Source organism: Coregonus lavaretus (assembly GCF_964263955.1).
Source record: "Coregonus lavaretus genome assembly, chromosome: 27".
NCBI classification, from domain to species: Eukaryota; Metazoa; Chordata; class Actinopteri; order Salmoniformes; family Salmonidae; genus Coregonus; species Coregonus lavaretus.
Window position 1 is genome coordinate 15151607 of NC_140014.1, and position 18499 is coordinate 15170105.

The following is an 18499-nucleotide window of genomic DNA, read 5'->3' on the forward strand; positions in this document are numbered from 1 at the left end:
CATCATTTACATAGTTGAGAATTTCGCATCCCATCAAGGACGACTTTACTTTTGGAATAGGAGACTCCCCTGAACCCTAACAATTACCCTGTGAAGTTAATAATACTAAAGAATAATTTTGTTGAGAATTTCTCATTGCATTAAGATGATTATGGCTATAGCAGCCTTGTCTGTCAAAAGCTCCTGCTAACAACATACATTTCAACAGCCAAGACACGTATCCTAATGTATTGGCCGTAAGATGCATCAGCGAAGTGTATTATGTTCTCACTAAATCACAAGGAAACTAGAGAGCCGCTATTACAGGGAGAAACGAGTACCTATAATTTCTGGCAATATGAAAATGCAATTATGGGCCATTTGAGACAAGTCCGATGTGTGTGTTATTACTGGTTATCACAGTTTGATTGAGTGTGTTGTGTTCCTGCAGGGTCCTGCTGGTGCTGCTGGTCCTATGGGTCCTGTTGGACCAGGTGGAGTGAGGGTAAGATCTGCCTCTCTGTGCCTCTACACAGAGCTGCTCAGTGTACAGGCCCTGTTGAAAGGCCATGAATCTAGCCAGCACCTACTTAAGCACGTGTGCATGTGATCACCTACTTAACTCAACGTGTGCAGTTAAAATGTTGTGTGCTCATAGTATTCTGTTGCATGTTAGTGATGTTACTACCCATGTCAGATGACGTAGTTTGATTCCATTGGACTGCTGCAGTAAAATACAGTACAGAGATGGGTCACTAGGGAGATTAGAGAGGTCCTGGTTTATTTCACTATATCTTTATAGTCCCATCTCTTGGAACGACAACATAACTTTGAAACAACAACAACTTTATAGCAACAACTTAATGACTACAATTAAACTTAATGCCAACTTATTTTTAATGAAGTGTGACTTTTATTGTTGCCTGTTTGTGATTGCCCATCTTCTTTCCCCAGGGACCACCAGGGAAGGAAGGCCCATCGGGACCTAGAGGCCCAACGGGACCGATGGTGAGTACTGGATTGCAGCCAAGAGAAGTAAAACCTCCTGGGAGTGTCTTTTAATGCCTGACAGGAATTATTGGCGCCGGAGAAGATGGCTGCCGTTTTACAGCCCTCTAACCAATTGTACTATTATGCGTGTTTTTTCGCGTTATTTATAATTTATTCTGTACATAATGTTTCTGCCACTGTCTCTTATGACCAAAAAGAGCTTCTCGATATCAGGACAGCGATTACTCACCTCGTATTGGACAAAGATTTTTTCTTCAATGAGTCGGACGCAAAGGATATTCTACAGACACCAGACAATGCCCAAATCCCTGTCATTCGCATGAGAAAGAGACGGTATCGGGGTGCCTTGTAAGGATCCGACGGCGAGCGAGTAAACTGCCTCTTCCATCAATCCTATTAGCCAATGTTCAATCATTTGAAAATAAATTGGACGACCTAAGATCAAGGTTATCCTACCAACGGGACATTAAAAACTGTAATATCTTATGTTTCACCGAGTCGTGGCTAAACGACGACATGGATAACATACAGCTGGCGGTATATACGCTACATCGGCAGGATAGGATGGCTGACTCCGGTAAGACAAGGGGTGGTGGTCTGTGTATATTTGTAAACAACAGCTGGTGCATAAAATCTAATACTAAGGAAGTCTCAAGGTTTTGCACGCCTGAGGTAGAGTATCTCATGATAAGCTGTAGACCACACTATTTACCAAGAGAGTTTTCATCTATATTTTTTGTAGCTGTCTATTTACCACCACAAACCGATGCTGGCACTAAGATTGCACTCAATGAGCTGTATAAGGCCATAAGTAAACAGGAAAACGCTCATCCAGAGGCAGCACTCCTAGTGGCCGGGGACTTTAATGCATGGAAACTTAAATCTGTTCTACCTCGTTTCTACCAGCATGTTAAATGTGCAACCAGAGGAAATAAAACTCTAGACCACCTTTACTCCACACACAGAGACGCATACAAAGCTCTCCCTCGCCCTCCATTTGGCAAATCTGACCATAACTCTATCCTCCTGATTCCTGCTTATAAGCAAAAACTAAAGCAAGAAGCACCAGTGACTCGGTTAATAAGGAAGTGGTCAGATGACGCAGATGCTAAGCTACAAGACTGTTTTGCTAGCACAGACTGGAATATGTTCCGGGATTCTTCCGATAGCATTGAGGAGTACACCACATCAGTAACTGGCTTCATCAATAAGTGCATCGATGACGTCGTCCCCACAGTGACCGTTCGTACATACCCCAACCAGAAGCCATGGATTACAGGCAACATCTGCACTGAGCTAAAGGCTAGAGCTGCCGCTTTCAAGGAGCGGGACTCTAACCCGGACGCTTATAAGAAATCCCGCTATGCCCTCCGACAAACCATCAAACAGGCAAAGAATCAATACAGGACTAAGATTGAATCGTACTACACTGGCTCTGATGCTCGTCGGGTGTGGCAGGGCTTGCAAACTATTAAAGACTACAAAGGGAAGCACAGTCGCGAGCTGCCCAGTGACACAAGCCTACCAGACGAGCTAAATCACTTATATAATCGCTTCAAGGCAAGCAACACTGAAGCATGCATAAGAGCATCAGCTGTTCCGGATGACTATGTGATCACGCTTTCCGTAGCCGATGTGAGTAAGACTTTTAGGCAGGTCAACATTCACAAGGCCGCAGGGCCAGACGGATTACCAGGACGTGTACTCCGAGCATGCGCTGACCAACTGGCAAGTGTCTTCACTGACATTTTCAACACTGAGTCTGTAATACCAACATGTTTCAAGCAGACCACCATAGTCCCTGTGCCCAAGAACACTAAGATAACCTGCCTAAATGACTACCGACCCGTAGCACTCACGTCTGTAGCCATGAAGTGCTTTGAAAGGCTGGTCATGGCTCACATCAACACCATTATCCCAGAAACCCTAGACCCACTCCATTTTGCATACCGCCCCAACAGAGCCACAGATGATGCAATCTCTATTGCACTCCACGCTGCCCTTTCCCACCTGGACAAGAGGAACACCTACGTGAGAATGCTATTCATTGACTACAGCTCAGTGTTCAACACCATAGTGCCCTCAAAACTCATCACTAAGCTAAACACTAAACACCTCCCTCTGCAACTTGATCCTGGATTTCCTGACGGGCCGCCCCCAGGTGGTAAGGGTAGGTAACAACACATCTGCCATGCTGATCCTCAACACGGGGGCTCCTCAGGGGTGCGTGCTCAGTCCCCTCCTGTACTCCCTGTTCACCCATGACTGAATGGCCAGGCACGACTCCAACACCATCATTAAGTTTGCAGACGACACAACAGTGGTAGGCCTGATCACCGACAACGATGAGACAGCCTATAGAGAGGAGGTCAGAGACCTGGCCGTGTGGAGCCAGGATAACTACCTCTCCCTCAACATGATCAAGACAAAGGAGATGATTGTGGACTACAGGAAAAAAAAGAGGACTGAGCACGCCCCCATTCTCATCGACGGGGCTGTAGTGGAACAGGTTGAGAGCTTCAAGTTCCTTGGTGTCCACATCACCAAAAAATTATCATGGTCCAAACACACCAAGACAGTTGTGAAGAGGGCACGACAAAGCCTATTCCCCCTCAGGAGACTGAAAAGATTTAGCATGGGTCCTCAGATCCTCAAAAAGCTATACAGCTGCACCATCGAGAGCATCTTGACTGGTTGCATCACTGCCTGGTATGGCAACTGCTCGGCCTCCGACCGCAAGGCACTACAGAGGGTAGTGTGTATTGCCCAGTACATCACTGGGGCCAAGCTTCCCTTCATCCAGGACCTCTATACCAGGCGGTGTCAGAGGAAGGCCCTAAAAATTATCGAAGACTCCAGCCACCCTAGTCATAGACTGTTCTCTCTGCTACCACACGGTAAGCGGTACCGGAGCGCCAAGTCTAGGTCCAAAAGGCTTCTTAACAGCTTCTACCCCCAAGCCATAAGATTCCTGAACAGCTAATCATGGCTACCCGGACTGTATATTATTTTACATTTAAGTCATTTAGGAGACGCTCTTATCCAGAGCGACTTACAAATTGGATCTATGCATAGTCACTTTAACTCTACCCACATGTACATATTACCTCAATTACCTCAACTAACCGGTGCTCCCGCATGCTAACTCTATACCGGTACCCCCTGTATATAGCCTTCCTACTGTTCTTTTATTTTACTGCTGCTCTTTAATTATTTGCTCTTTTTATTTTTAACTTATCTGTTTTTTACTTAACACTTTTTTATTTTCTTAAAACTGCATTGTTGGTTAAGGGCTTGTAAGTAAGCATTTCACCCTGTTGTATTAGGCGCATGTGGCAAATTGATTTGATTTGATTTGAAAAGACACTCTGGCTCCAGATCTAACTGCCTCTGTTAGTTAGCCTGCAGCACATGGTCAAAACACAGACAAACTCAGTCCTTCAGTCAGTATTGACGATAAAGCGTGCGTCTCATTCTCTATACTGTGGTGGAGGCCTGCCTCCAGTTAATGGCCACACCATGCAAATAGGAAGAGGGCCAGCGCTGAATTTACATACAGCCTACTTTACCATAAGGACTGCTCTGAAGACCATTAAGCATCCTATTCCTCTTGGGAGTGTTTCCACCCACTTTAGTGGTCTTGGCACAGTATACTGTATGGTGCCTTTACTGTGGATATACAACACAATATAGGGCTGGACCTTATTATACAACATGTTATTTAACAGAGACCGGGAGTGGTTGTTGTTCTTGTATTTACTCATTGATAACTTTGGTAAGTAGATGTAACAATAACGCTGTTATCTTTCCATCATCCAGGGAAGTCCAGGATCTCCAGGAAACACAGGAAACACAGGCAACCAAGGAAAACCAGGAGACACAGGAAACCCAGTATGTACAAACACAAGTGGTCATATGGTGATTTGCATGGGTCATCAAGGAGACAATGGCCAAGATGTGCCAAAATAGTGCCCCTCTGCAGAATTTCCTCCCACTCTAGTAATTCAGTTCTAAACCTCATTTGTGGAAGCATGAAGGGATGGTTTGGTTAAAAACAATGGAAACTGCAACAGTTGATTGCATTGTGTCTTGGATTTTACTCTGGTTCTGACTGGAGGACCTTATTCGGAACATTTACCCCTGATTGCATTCGATTCAGTTGGAAAACGTTGCAAATCTCATGCAAATGAATGTCATTCCTGTTATTGAGAAAATCCATGTTTCCTCTCTTTCACAGGGATTGGCTGGAATAAAGGGAGAAAAGGGAGAGAGGGTATGTACTGTATCTTTTGGACACATCATAACTTTTCAGAGTAGCATTACCTTGTCTCACCAAAATGTGTCTGTTTTCCAGGGAGACTTTGCATCTCAAAATCTGATGCGCTCCATTGCCAGACAAGTTTGCGAACAGCTTGTGAACAGTGAGTGGCAATTTAGAACTTCATAAACCAGCATTGGTTTGGTACACAAACACACACTGGATTCATTGTCTGACATCATATCTTTATTCATTCCTCTCAGGTCAAATGAGCAGAATTGATAATATGATCAACCAGATCCCCACTGGTTACCGTAGCAACAACCCGGGCCCTGCCGGCCCCCCTGGTCCTGCCGGTAACACGGGTCCTCGTGGAGAACCTGGACAGACTGGCCGAAACGGTTTCCCTGGAAACCCCGGCTTACCTGGAAACCAAGGAGAGAGAGGTGAGTGTGAGATGTGCCATTTATCTGTTGTTTTTTGTTTGCCTGTTAAAATTACAACCTATCAGAGATGCAGAACTTAAAGTTGTGACTTACATGTAGGACACAGTCTGTGCTCTTGTTTATCCTATGTAACCTCATAGCAAAACGTCTGGAGTAGCATTGCAACTTTTACAACAATGGTATAATTAAATAATGACAAGAGCACAGAGATCAAATGGCAGTTTTGATTGCAAGCAATTGTGCATAACCCCATCTACAGTAGTCTGAACATATAGGGTTGAAGTTGGAACGTGACATCATGCTAAGACCTGATGGTCATCTGCCATCATGCTTCACTTCCTACAGTAAATCTGATTTACTGTATGCTACAATTTCCTCCATCCTCAAACATGCTCATTTGTGGTTTCAAGAACAGTTATTTTCTGTAACAGATACATTGTACTGTACAATGGGATCTTTTGTCATTGCTAATAACCCGTTCTCTGTGTCTGATTGTTCTGTTGCAGGGACGCCAGGAGAAAAGGGAGAGCGAGGATCCCCTGGAACAGGACAGAGAGGACAGAGAGGACTCAGTGGTCCGCCTGGTAAGACCTCGGACCTCACTCCTCACTTCTCATGTACAATAACCCAATGCCTCTTCCAAGGTCCCCCCCATCTCACAAGAAAACAGGGACCATTAATGCAAGCCTCTGACTCTAATTAACCTCATATACCTTAACAATCAGGCATGGAACATAAGAATCTTCCTGCATATTTACTCTAAACGGTTGTTTTCAACAGCTGGAGACAGTATGTTCCCATTCACTACAGTTCTAACCTAGTCTTACCATGGCAGCCATTTTGTTCTACATCCTCTACTTGGACCTCTCTTTGTGACCTTTAGAACTCCTCCCAGTGCAATCTAAATGACAGACCCAAGGGGCAGGCCAAGATTTACCTAGCTGTGTCTCAAGAACCTTCGTTTGGGCCGCTGTGCTTCATAAATTCTTAGTGAACGGTCAAATGTATTCCCAGCAAAACACTTTTATTTTCTAGAGAGAATTTATGCTTCTTCTTCATGGGATCGGTCCACACAGATGTGTTCACACGTTTGCCATGGGAATTAAAGTTCCTCTTGATCAACATACCACAAGTCTGACGATGGAAGATCAACATACAGTATTATACAACAAATGACTGAGGGCCTAGGTCTATTTCTGAATGAAGGATTCAATATGTGCTGATGCATTATAGCTCCTATTTTCTCTTATCAAAATAATCTACAGTGCCTTGCAAAAGTATTCATCCCCCTTGGCGTTTTTCCTATTTTGTTGCATTACAACCTGTAATTTATATGGATTTCTATTTGGATTTCATGTAATGGACATACACAAAATAGTCCAAATAGGTGAAGTCAAATGAAAAAATAACTTGTTTGGTGCGTGCATATGTATTCACCCCCTTTGCTATGAAGCCCCTAAATAAGACCTGGTGCAACCAATTACCTTCAGAAGTCACATAATGAGTTAAATAAAGATCTGTCACATGATCTCAGTATATATACACCTGTTCTGAAAGCCCCCAGAGTCTGCAACACCACTAAGCAAGGGGCACCACCAAGCAAGCGGCACCATGAAGACCAAGGAGCTCTCCAAACAGGTCAGGGACAAAGTTGTGGAGAAGTACAGATCAGGGTTGGGTTATAAAAAAATATCAGAAACTTTGAACATCCCACGGAGCACCATTAAATCCATTATTAAAAAATTGAAAGAATATGGCACCACAACAAACCTGCCAAGAGAGGGCTGCCCACCAAAACTCACAGACCAGGCAAGGAGGGCATTAATCAGAGAGGCAACAAAGAGACCAAATATAACCCTGAAGGAGCTGCAAAGCTCCACAGCGGAGATTGGAGTATCTGTCCATAGGACCACTTTAAGCCGTAAACTCCCCAGAGCTGGGCTTTACGGAAGAGTGGCCAGAAAAAAGCCATTGCTTAAAGAAAAAAATTAGCAAACACGTTTGGTGTTCGCCAAAAGGCATGTATTTCTTGTTTGTTTCACAATAAAACATATTTTGCATCTTCAAAGTGGTAGGCATGTTGTGTAAATCAAATGATACAAACCCCCAAAAAATCCATTTTAATTCCAGGTTGTAAGGCAACAAAATAGGAAAAATGCCAAGGGGGGTGAATACTTTCTCAAGCCACTGTACCTCTATTCATTCACCAGTGATCCCAAACCCATTCTAGAAATGGCTGAGGATTAGTCTCTAGTAAGAGTTTTATTCACTGTTGATGCTATTCTGTCATCATGGAGACCCCTTTAACATAGCATTCCCCTTTAATTGAAATTCAGCATGTAAAGGCCCTGAGTCCCCAGAAGCTTTCATATCACAGGGGCTAGTGGAAATATCATGCAAGTCATTGATGTCTACTTTTCCCCTCCAGTCGAACACTGCCAAGTCTGTTTCTGTGAATGAAGTGAGACACAACTGAGCAGCAGAGGGAGTAAGCTAGCTAGTGATGATTACTCATTGTTGAGTGGGAGAATCAGATTTTTGTACAATGAGCATTGCTTTGGTGGCTCCTTCATTGACAACACATGTGCTCACTTAAGAGAGCAAGAGCGAGCGAGAGAGTGCTGGGGAAAATTCCATCCTTGGTTTGTACTGTCTAGACAGACTGGGATAGGGGGTAACTCCACACAGCCCTGACTGGCTCCCTTTTTTTCAGACTTTTAATTGAGCCGTCTAAATATCTAAATTACAGTGGTAGAAACCTCCACTTCCAGTTGGGATTTAAGGGTAATGTCAGTGGGGTTTCGCTCTGAGTCTGACCATTCGTTATTTAATTCCCACATCCCACCTTCCTCTATCTACTCCCAGGGCCACCAGGTGAGGCTCGGACCGGCCCCACAGGTGCTACGGGCTCTGCTGGGCCTCGTGGCTCTCCTGGTCGCCAGGGAACCCCAGGAGTGAGGGGACCACCTGGGCCCCCTGGCTACTGTGACTCCTCCCAGTGTGTTGGCATTCCTTACAATGGGCAAGGCTACCCAGGTATGTCCACGACTGACTGAATCTCTATCTGCATGGCAGGATAGCTGAATACATAGTGAATGTATGAATGTAACGTATGCACACACATTTATTTACAACTTACAGAGAGATATGTACTCAACAGCTAACTTTCTGCTCTGGTTCAATGAATGGAGACCATGGGTTTCAAGGGTTTTTAACAAAAGTGCAATGTTGATATTCAGCTATAAGTACCCAGTTCCATTTGATCCAACAAACCTTCTGCAAATGGAACAGTGGACTTATCTTAGTGCCCACAACAGGCTTTTAAAAACATTATGAACCCTTTACTTCCAAGGTCTCAATATGTTTGTTATAGAGTAGATATTCATAATAGCATGTAAAACACTGCCAAGCAGAGATAGAAATGGCAAATAACTTTCTCCAACAGAGAGATCTAACCCCCTGTTTGAACTGTTTTCAGGTCGGTCCTAGTAAACTTTCTAAGGCGCCTGTGCCGCTTACACTTTGAAGTCCTGTTTCTGAGATGTTAGCTCACTGGCTAATGAGCCCGTAAGGATAACCATCGTGGACATAACTAATGAACAACGTTAAAAACCCAAAACGAGAAAGAAAGGAGTGGACTGGCACTAACACCACTTCACAGCTACTATCAGACAAGCTGAGATGGCAACCCTACTGGCCTGTTTGCATCTTGAACAAAAACCCCAGCAAACTGAGAGAGGGCTTCTCTACGCAGGAAGGAGCATGTAAAAAATAAAAATAAAACAATACTAATAAATTGGATCTCATAACAAAAGAACAACAGTGTTAACATGTAGACGTGATATCTGTAAATAAACTAATTGTGCCTTGTAAATTATGTTTGAACCACACAATCCACTAAAACCAGTTAACATCTGTATTGAGCTTGTGCCTTATAACCCGCTTCTTACTGACTTACTGCCAGCATAACCTCTGTTTTATTATGATGCCTGAGTGATTTACACAGCTTGTGCTCTGGTCAAACTGAAGCATGTGCCATTTGTACATTTAATAATGATGTTCTTTGTATGTTTGCCTAATCTATGCTAAATGTTATTTCCCTGCCATTTTCTTCATTTAAAAAAAAAATATATATACATCGTATTAGTTCATTTGCTGTAGAACATTTGTTTTCTAATACCTCAGTGGGTTTTAGGACTAGCAATAGGATATAGGCTAGAGCAAGAGATTAGTGGCAGTGTCGTCTTAGTGTTTTGTTACAAATTCCATCCCAGCTGTATTACTTGTATTGGTATTTATCTTTATTTGGGGTGTGTGTTCAATATGGTTGATTGTTGTCAATAACATTAAGTGCTAGAGTGCATGAAATCACTAACATTCTTAGAAACAGAGAATTTAGGTCCATACAGTGAATACCTCGGTTGATTATTCATGTTTAGGAGAGAGTCAAAGGTTTAGGTTGTACATTGTGCATGTCAACTCTGAGACTGTCGACTAAAGTCCTGTTTGATTGGCAAACTAATATTTCTAGCCACCGGCTACGAGCCCGATCCTGAAACCTACGTAGTCCCTATACCTGAGGAAGAATCGGAAGACGAATCTGAGGCTATACAGTCGCCTGGTTACTCACGAAACCAGAGAGGAAAGAGGTCACTATCAAGAGATGATACAGAGAGGATAGCACCATAAACAAAAACAAACAAATAATTGTTATATTGAATTTATCTCAATTTTTACATGTATTAGTGAAATTCAGAGAATACAATCTACGGGTTTGATACCCCTGGCTTTATTGAGCATATTTTTACACATAAACAAGCTAAGTTTAGGAAGATTAAGTGAAAAATATAAAGAATCTAGACATTATTTCATTACAAATCTGTGTGCTTGCTAACTGTTCCCTTAAGTGTCTCTGCTTGTAATATAACTGCATTAAGTGTTTATTAGAGTCCAATGTTTAATGCACTAATCATGTCAAAGTCAGCAAATACATTGGGGGAAGTGTATGTCTCTGTACCCATCCACATTACCCCTGTCCCTCACAGCTTCACAATGTCAAGCTCTGTCTGTTCAATTGAAATCATGTAGTTTGCCACCCTCCTCATCAGAAAGAGGGTTACTGGTTCCAGCTCCATTAAAGGTTCTCAACGACTGTTAAATCCCGCTTTCAATTAGTTACTTTAGACCGAATGTGTGTCTGTTTTATAATGCCAACTCACAGCAGATTTTTACCAAAGGTGGAATTGCATGTCTGTGTTGTACATTTAGTAAAGATAAAAAAAAATAACACGGAATATAGTTGTTGTTTTGTATCAATACCAAATGCAGTTGGAATTTGTTTGCAAGACTATGGACATAGAATTGCTTTTCTCATGTTTTAACTGCACATTGTGAATTCCACAGCCTTATTTTCTTATTTATTTCTGAAACAGAAGAGGCATTTTTCAATAAAACTACTGAAAATGTATATTTTGTTTCAGTCTCATGTCTGTGGTGTCTTCGTCTATGTCCCAGCTATTTGATAAATGCACTGTAGCTGCAAACATCAGATGCAGTTTGATCACATGGCAGATGCCAATCCCCCAAAAATGTATTTAGTAGAGTGAGTATTAATACACAGGAATAAGAGCTACTTGGCAGACCCAAATCAATTTCCAAGGTTATAGCTACACATAGGCCAATACAGTGAGGGAAAAAAGTATTTGATCCCCTGCTGATTTTGTACGTTTGCCCACTGACAAAGAAATGATCAGTCTATAATTTTAATGGTAGGTTTATTTGAACAGTGAGAGACAGAATAACAACCACAAAATCCAGAAAAACACATGTCAAAAATGTTATGAATTGATTTGCATTTTAATGAGGGAAATAAGTATTTGACCCCCTCTCAATCAGAAAGATTTCTGGCTCCCAGGTGTCTTTTATACAGGTAACGAGCTGAGATTAGGAGCACACTCTTAAAGGGAGTGCTCCTAATCTCAGTTTGTTACCTGTATAAAAGACACCTGTCCACAGAAGCGATCAATCAATCAGATTCCAAACTCTACACCATGGCCAAGACCAAAGAGCTCTCCAAGGATGTCAGGGACAAGATTGTAGACCTACACAAGGCTGGAATGGGCTACAACACCATCGCCAAGCAGCTTGGTGAGAAGGTGACAACAGTTGGTGCGATTATTCGCAAATGGAAGAAACACAAAAGAACTCCCTCGGCCTGGGGCTCCATGCAAGATCTCACCTCGTGGAGTTGCAATGATCATGAGAACGGTGAGGAATCAGCCCAGAACTTCACGGGAGGATCTTGTCAATGATCTCAAGGCAGCTGGGACCATACTCACCAACAAAACAATTGGTAACACACTACGCCGTGATGGACTGAAATCCTGCAGCGCCCGCAAGATCCCCCTACTCAAGAAAGCACATATACAGGGCCATCTGAAGTTTGCCAATGAACATCTGAATGATTCAGAGGAGAACTGGGTGAAAGTGTTGTGGTCAGATGAGACCAAAATCGAGCTTTTTGGCATCAACTCAACTCGCCGTGTTTGGAGGAGGAGAAATGCTGCCTATGACCCCAAGAACACCATCCCCACCGTCAAACATGGAGGTGGAAACATTATGATTTGGGGGTGTTTTTCTGCTAAGGGGACAGGACAACTTCACCGCATCAAATGGACGATGGACGGGGCCATGTACCGTCAAATCTTGGGTGAGAACCTCCTTCCCTCAGTCAAAAGTTTGGACACACCATTTTTTACATTGTAGAATAATAGTGAAGACATCAAAACTATGAAATAACACATATGGAATGATGTAGTAACCAAAAAAGTGTTAAGCAAATCAAAATATATTTTATATTTGAGATTCTTCAAATAGCCACCCTTTGCCTTGATGACAGCTTTGCACACCCTTGGCATTTTCTCAACCAGCTTCATGAGGTAGTTACCTGGAATGCAGTTCAATTAACAGGTGTGCAAAGCTGTCGTCAAGGCAAAGGGTGGCTACTTTGAAGAATCTAAAATCTAAAGTATATTTTGATTTGTTTTTAACACTTTTTTGGTTACTACATGATTCCATATGTGTTTTATCATAGTTTTGATGCCTTCACTATTATTCTACAATGTAGAAAATAGTAAAAATTAAGAAAAACCCTTGAATGAGTAGGTGTGTCCAAACGTTTGACTGGTACTGTATATGGGGGTTTGGAAATGATGCAGACAATTACATTGATTGAAGTTACAATCTATCTGCAATATTAAAGCTGATCTACCCCCTAAAATAACGTTGAAAACATGCAGACTTGGAACAGGGATGTACTCATCAAAGACACTTAGAACTGAAAGCAAAGTTATGAGCAGTGCTTGGGTGTGTGTTTAAACAAGGTGCTCTTTGGAGTTATTGGAGCTTACTTCAGTTTTCAAAACATTTCCCAGGCACTCTTTCAATTGTGGAAAGTTTAAAAGCCTTTATTATATTGCCATGACCACAAGGTTAAAAACTTCAAACATGGTACACTATCTGAAGAAAAACACTCTGTGGAATACAATATGGGAGTCCACCAAAGGGGTCTGTCTAAAGATAGAATGTTCAGAATCCAAGAATACATCATTTTCTCCTAACTAAAAACGTAGGCTCTATCAGAACCACTTGTTTTAAAGTACAATCAATGGTTGATTGTACATGTAGATCAGAACTGTGATGTACAGTGCATTCGGAAAGTTACTTTTTCCACATTTTATTACGTTACAGCCTTATTCTAAAATGATAATTTTTTAAAATGTCTGGTTTAAAAACATATATCTACAAACAATTCCTTATAATTACAAATTGAAAAAAAGGTTTTTAGAATTTTTTGCAAATGTAAGAAAAATATAAAACAGAAATACCTTATTTTACATAAGTATTCAGACCTTTTCCTATGAGACTCGAAATTGAACTCAGGTGCATCCTGTTTCCATTGATCATCTTTGAGTTGTTTCTACAACTTGATTGGAATTCACCTGTGGTACATTAAATTGACTGGACATGATTTGGAAAGGCACACACCTGTCTATATAAGGCCCCACAGTTGACAGTGCATGTCAGAGCAAAAACCAAGCCATGAGGTCGAAGGAATTGTTCGCAGAGCTCTGAGACAAGATCGTGTCGAGGCACAGATCTGGGGAAGGGTACCAAAACATTTCTGCAGCATTGAAGGTCCCCAAGAACACAGAGGCCTCCATCATTCCTACATTTTTTAACCACCAAGGCTCTTCCTAGAGCTGGCTGCCCGGCCAAACTGAGCAATCGGGGGAGAAGGGTCTTGGTCAGGGAGGTGACCAAGAACCCGATGGTCACTCTGACAGAGCTCCAGAGTTCCTCTGTGGAGATGGGAGAACCTTCCAGAAGGACAACCATCTCTGATGTACTCCAGCAATCAGGCCTTTATGGTAGCGTGGCCAGATGGAAGCCACTCCTCAGTAAAAGGCACATGATAGCCCACTTGGAGTTTGCCAAAAGGCACCTAAAGCACTCAGACCATGAGAAACAAGATTATCTGGTCTGATGAAACCAAGATTGAACTCTTTGGCCTGAATGCCAAGCGTCACGTCTGGAGGAAACCTGGCACCATCCCTACGGTGACACATGGTGGTGGCAGCATCATGCTGTGGGGATGTTTTTCAGTGGCATGGACCGGGAGACTAATAAAGATTCACCTTCCAACAGGACAACGACTCTAAGTACACAGCCAAGACAACGCAGGAGTGGCTTCGGGACAAGTCTTTCTATGTCCTTGAGTGGCCCAGCCTGAGCCTGGACTTGAACCCGATCGAACATCTCTGGAGAGACCTGAAAATAGCTGTGCAGTGACACTCCCCATCCAAAAAACAGTTTTTGCTTTGTCATTATGGGGTATTGTGATGAGGGGAAAAAAACGATTTAATCCATTTTAGAATAAGGCTGTAATGTAACAAAATGTGGAAAAAGTCAAGGGGTCTGAATACTTTCCGAATGCACTGTAAGGAACAAATGAGATTATTTATATTTATCATGATGAAGGGAAAATGCCTTACAGGGGGAGTTCTATAGAAGAAAGCCCCTGAGATAGAGTGGGAGAAGAGGCATTTGGAGGTCAAGACTTCTACCCCAGCAGACATGGGAAACTGTTGAAAACACTGGATTCTCAGCAGTCAAAGGATCCAAGTGTTTTCACACTCCGCCTGGATGCAAACATTAACGGCTGTAAAACGGCTTATTAAAAACATTTTATTTGCTTCTTGGATCATCAAATAAATTAGATACAAGCTTTTTATTTGATAGAGCCCTGCTTATAACAGTGAGTGCTAAACTGCCTGCAGGTAAGGTTTTGTGACCAGATGATTTGTGTTAGCCATGAACAATTTGAGAAAACTTGGGGAAAAAAATGGAATCCGAGTACCAACCCACTAATGTATGTAGCCTAACCCTTTAGGGGTTTTGATCATTAACTATCAAAGGAAATATGAGAATCAGAGCAGTGAAACAAAAATAAGTTTGTTTATAAGATATTGTTAAGTGCAATAAAAACCAATCCTCTCTCTTTTTAAGATGTTAAACCAACTGTTCTTTGAAGCCGATAAGCACTACTGTTCTGATTAGGAAGGGAGTATACTACGGAAATAAGTAAAAAATCAACAGAAAACACCACATTCCATGCTCTTCAAAACCTGACTCCTCAGCATTTCTGAATCATGACTACTTTTAGTAGACTAAACAATGGCTATTTCATTGTTCTTCATAAAACCATCATAACCAACCATAGCCCCAAATCATAAAATTATATTGTCTACACACAAATAAGTCCAACTCAGTTTTGGCAACATCCTGGTACAAGTCACCATGTCTGGTTACCGTCTGGTTGTTTGTCAGAATCCGCCAAAACCCAATGTGCCTCTGTGATCAATTTGTGGCAAGTGTTTAAAGTGGGCTATGTCTCAGAGACTCTGGTTGTGAAAGATCTTTACTGGCTCCCTAATTCACTTCCAGTTGTCTCCCTTATTGTCAGACAATGTACTAGCTTCATATGGCTCAGACCTGCAATTATGTCTAATTTTCTCTGTAGACTACAACACAGATTTCATTGATTATACTGTATTTGGTCTGCCGGATGGGATGACATGTCTGTCGTGCTTCCTAATGACATTGACAGTTTTATGTTCAGAAAATAGAATTCCTTGAAAGAAAATCTCTTGTCCTCGTTGCACTTCTAAATTCCATTCAAAAAGCTTATTGTCCAACAACATGTACATATGATGGAAAATTGTCTTTTGATTTGACTCATAACACTCAACACTAATTGACACTTGACTCACGAAGATCTGACTGGGTGACATTTCCTTCTTTTTTTTTTCACAGCGGACAACCGTCAGTCACAGGTAGAAAACATAAAGTGGGACCTATATCGATATCTTACCATATGAGGACTGATAGGTACAGTATGTGGTTAGATTCACTTTCTATTGAATAAGTAACTTGATATTGCATTTTATTCCAAACAGTCTACCACACTGCTTTGATTTACCCTCTTACAAGAATAACATCATCACTAAGATGCCTACCTTTGCATGTTTCAAAGGCTTTTCTCCCTGGTGTGATATGACAGTACTAAATTCACATCGACCCCATGAGGAGTGATCCTAGTGGAGACATAATGTCAGACACATTGGCAAGTCAAAACACCCTGTCTGTCTGTCTTTGTGTGTGTGTGTGTATGGAGGTTCAAAGAGAGGGAAACATAACCACAGTGGTTCCCACAAGTTTCTGATTTACAATCGAACCACAGAGCTGAATAAATGTTTAAAAAACTTTTGAGAAGTTGTCTTTGTATCTTTGTTTAACCATTTACAATTAATTGTAAGCTATTAATCAAATGGTCTGATTTATAGTGAGTAGTTGCATAAAGCACCACACATAATTTTAAGCCAAAACGGGCAAAAATAATTGGACCAAGCATGGACATTGGACAGTCCATGAGCGAAATGTACCCAGTATTGAAAAATGCATTAAAAGTGATTGAGAAGCAAACTTTAGTTTTAAGAGGTCTATGAAAAGGCTAGTATGAGGAGTTGTTGGAATCAAGGCTCAGAAAATGAAATTACACATAAAAACGAACATGAGAACATACATGTGGAAAATCTTAAAATTCTTATGAAACCGTGTTAATGGTCAGTGCCTTTTGATGATATACTGTAATGTGTTACAGTTGTTGTAGGGTAAAGATGCGCACACAAAAGAACCACAACTGATTAGGAGTGGAGAACTCTTGATGAAACAAGTGACCTTACTTTTGGGTATTTTATTGTAAGTTGGAAAATTATGAACACTGCTCTTGTCAAAGATGTGTGAATTGAGTTAACCACCTTAATATCAACATTACTCTCTGAATGACTATTTTAAGCAGTCTTTAGTTACTTCTGTCCATTTGTAGCACCCATATTATGTTATATGCCTTAGTCAACTCTGCGTTTGGTCTTAATCACTGTGTGGATATCAATACGTCGTTTTCTGTATCTTTATTATGTTACCACACAGACAGCAGCTCCAAGTATCAGACTATCTTTGTGTTTTGCTATCGGATAGACTGACAGGCTCCACATTTATGCGGGTTTTATATAAAATCTGGCTTTGTGTTGAACCATGCCATTTATAATTTCATAGTCTGAAAACACTGTAAACTACAGTATAACTAACTCTCATGTTAGTTTTCCTCTACGATTTAGGAACTAAATACATTAGTTTTAAATCAAGAATTTGGTTTGGCATTTATTTAAAAAACACATTATGTTTTACTTTTGTGAGTTTCAAGACTGTGGAAATGTGAAAAAAGGCAATTAAATACCCAGTAATGCATCGAACATGGAATATTGAAAGGTGAAAATCTTTCTACATTTTAGTCACTTAGCAGACACTCTTATCCAGAGCAACTAGGGTTAAGTGCCTTGCTCAAGGGCACATCGACAGATTTTTCACCTAGTCGGCTCAGAACCAGCGACCTTTCGTTTACTGGCACAACGCTCTTAACCACTAAGCTACCTGCCGCCACTGTTGTTTAATGTGGAGGCATTACAGTACACCATTTTTCCAGAGGAGGACAATGAAAGCACTTATTTAATGCAATTGATACCTTTGGAATGGAGGAACCAGAATGGAGTTACTGAACCGGAATTCCTCATCCATTTATACTGAGGTTACTGCTTTGTGTAAAATCTCCTTACAAATTGCATTCTTTATGCGGCCTTACATCTGATGCGTTCCTGATGTCATAACCTTTTCCATGTGTACTGTTCATCACTACACAAATACAGTTTCTGAAAAGTTCTGATGTGAAACAAAATGGTCAGAGCCACCAAAAACACACATATTGCTTGACTCAACTGAAAATGGTGCAGAAAGTCTTTCATTCATAATCTGCCAAGCAACACGTCAGGAAGGAATGAAGTGGTCTTTTAGAGCTAGAAGGGGGTTGTCCTCAAAGGTCAAGCATTCAGCGTTCAGACACTAGGTTTCCATTGAGATTCCAAAACCAACAGGAGAGCAGCAACACCAATTGAATGAGTATAAGGAGGAAGGCCAAGAGCTCCCTAACTGACTCAGTAAAGTGAAGCAGTCGGGTCCGCAGTCAAGAATTAAAGCCTGTCCTCATCTGCTCCTGTCATTATCTGTCCCTCCCATGTCCCAGACACTGGAACATAAAAACATGAGAATACTGTACAGTGTACAGTATATGGTAGTACAGTATGCAGATAACATCAGTTCCAAGTAATTCAATTACCATTTCCTACTTTTA

The 18499-nt window shown here is 41.5% G+C and overlaps 2 protein-coding genes across 2 annotated transcripts in view; one reads left to right on the forward strand and one right to left on the reverse strand.

The window, feature by feature from the left end:
- Window positions 1-11161, forward strand: part of col12a1a (collagen, type XII, alpha 1a) — a gene marked incomplete at its 5' end in the record, with an annotated part of 82519 nt that extends 71358 nt beyond the window's left edge. Inside the window, 9 exons of the mRNA XM_084144399.1 lie at window positions 431-484; window positions 934-987; window positions 4810-4881; window positions 5228-5263; window positions 5345-5411; window positions 5512-5694; window positions 6201-6278; window positions 8560-8730; window positions 10226-11161. Coding sequence (XP_084000525.1) covers window positions 431-484; window positions 934-987; window positions 4810-4881; window positions 5228-5263; window positions 5345-5411; window positions 5512-5694; window positions 6201-6278; window positions 8560-8730; window positions 10226-10383 — 873 coding nt within the window. The 3' untranslated portion in view covers window positions 10384-11161. The remainder of the gene's footprint in view (window positions 1-430; window positions 485-933; window positions 988-4809; window positions 4882-5227; window positions 5264-5344; window positions 5412-5511; window positions 5695-6200; window positions 6279-8559; window positions 8731-10225) is intronic.
- LOC311102607 (myelin transcription factor 1-like protein) overlaps window positions 1-18499 on the reverse strand; it is a gene marked incomplete at both ends in the record, with an annotated part of 591893 nt that overhangs the window by 455306 nt on the left and 118088 nt on the right. The gene's annotated exons all lie outside the window — the stretch shown is intronic.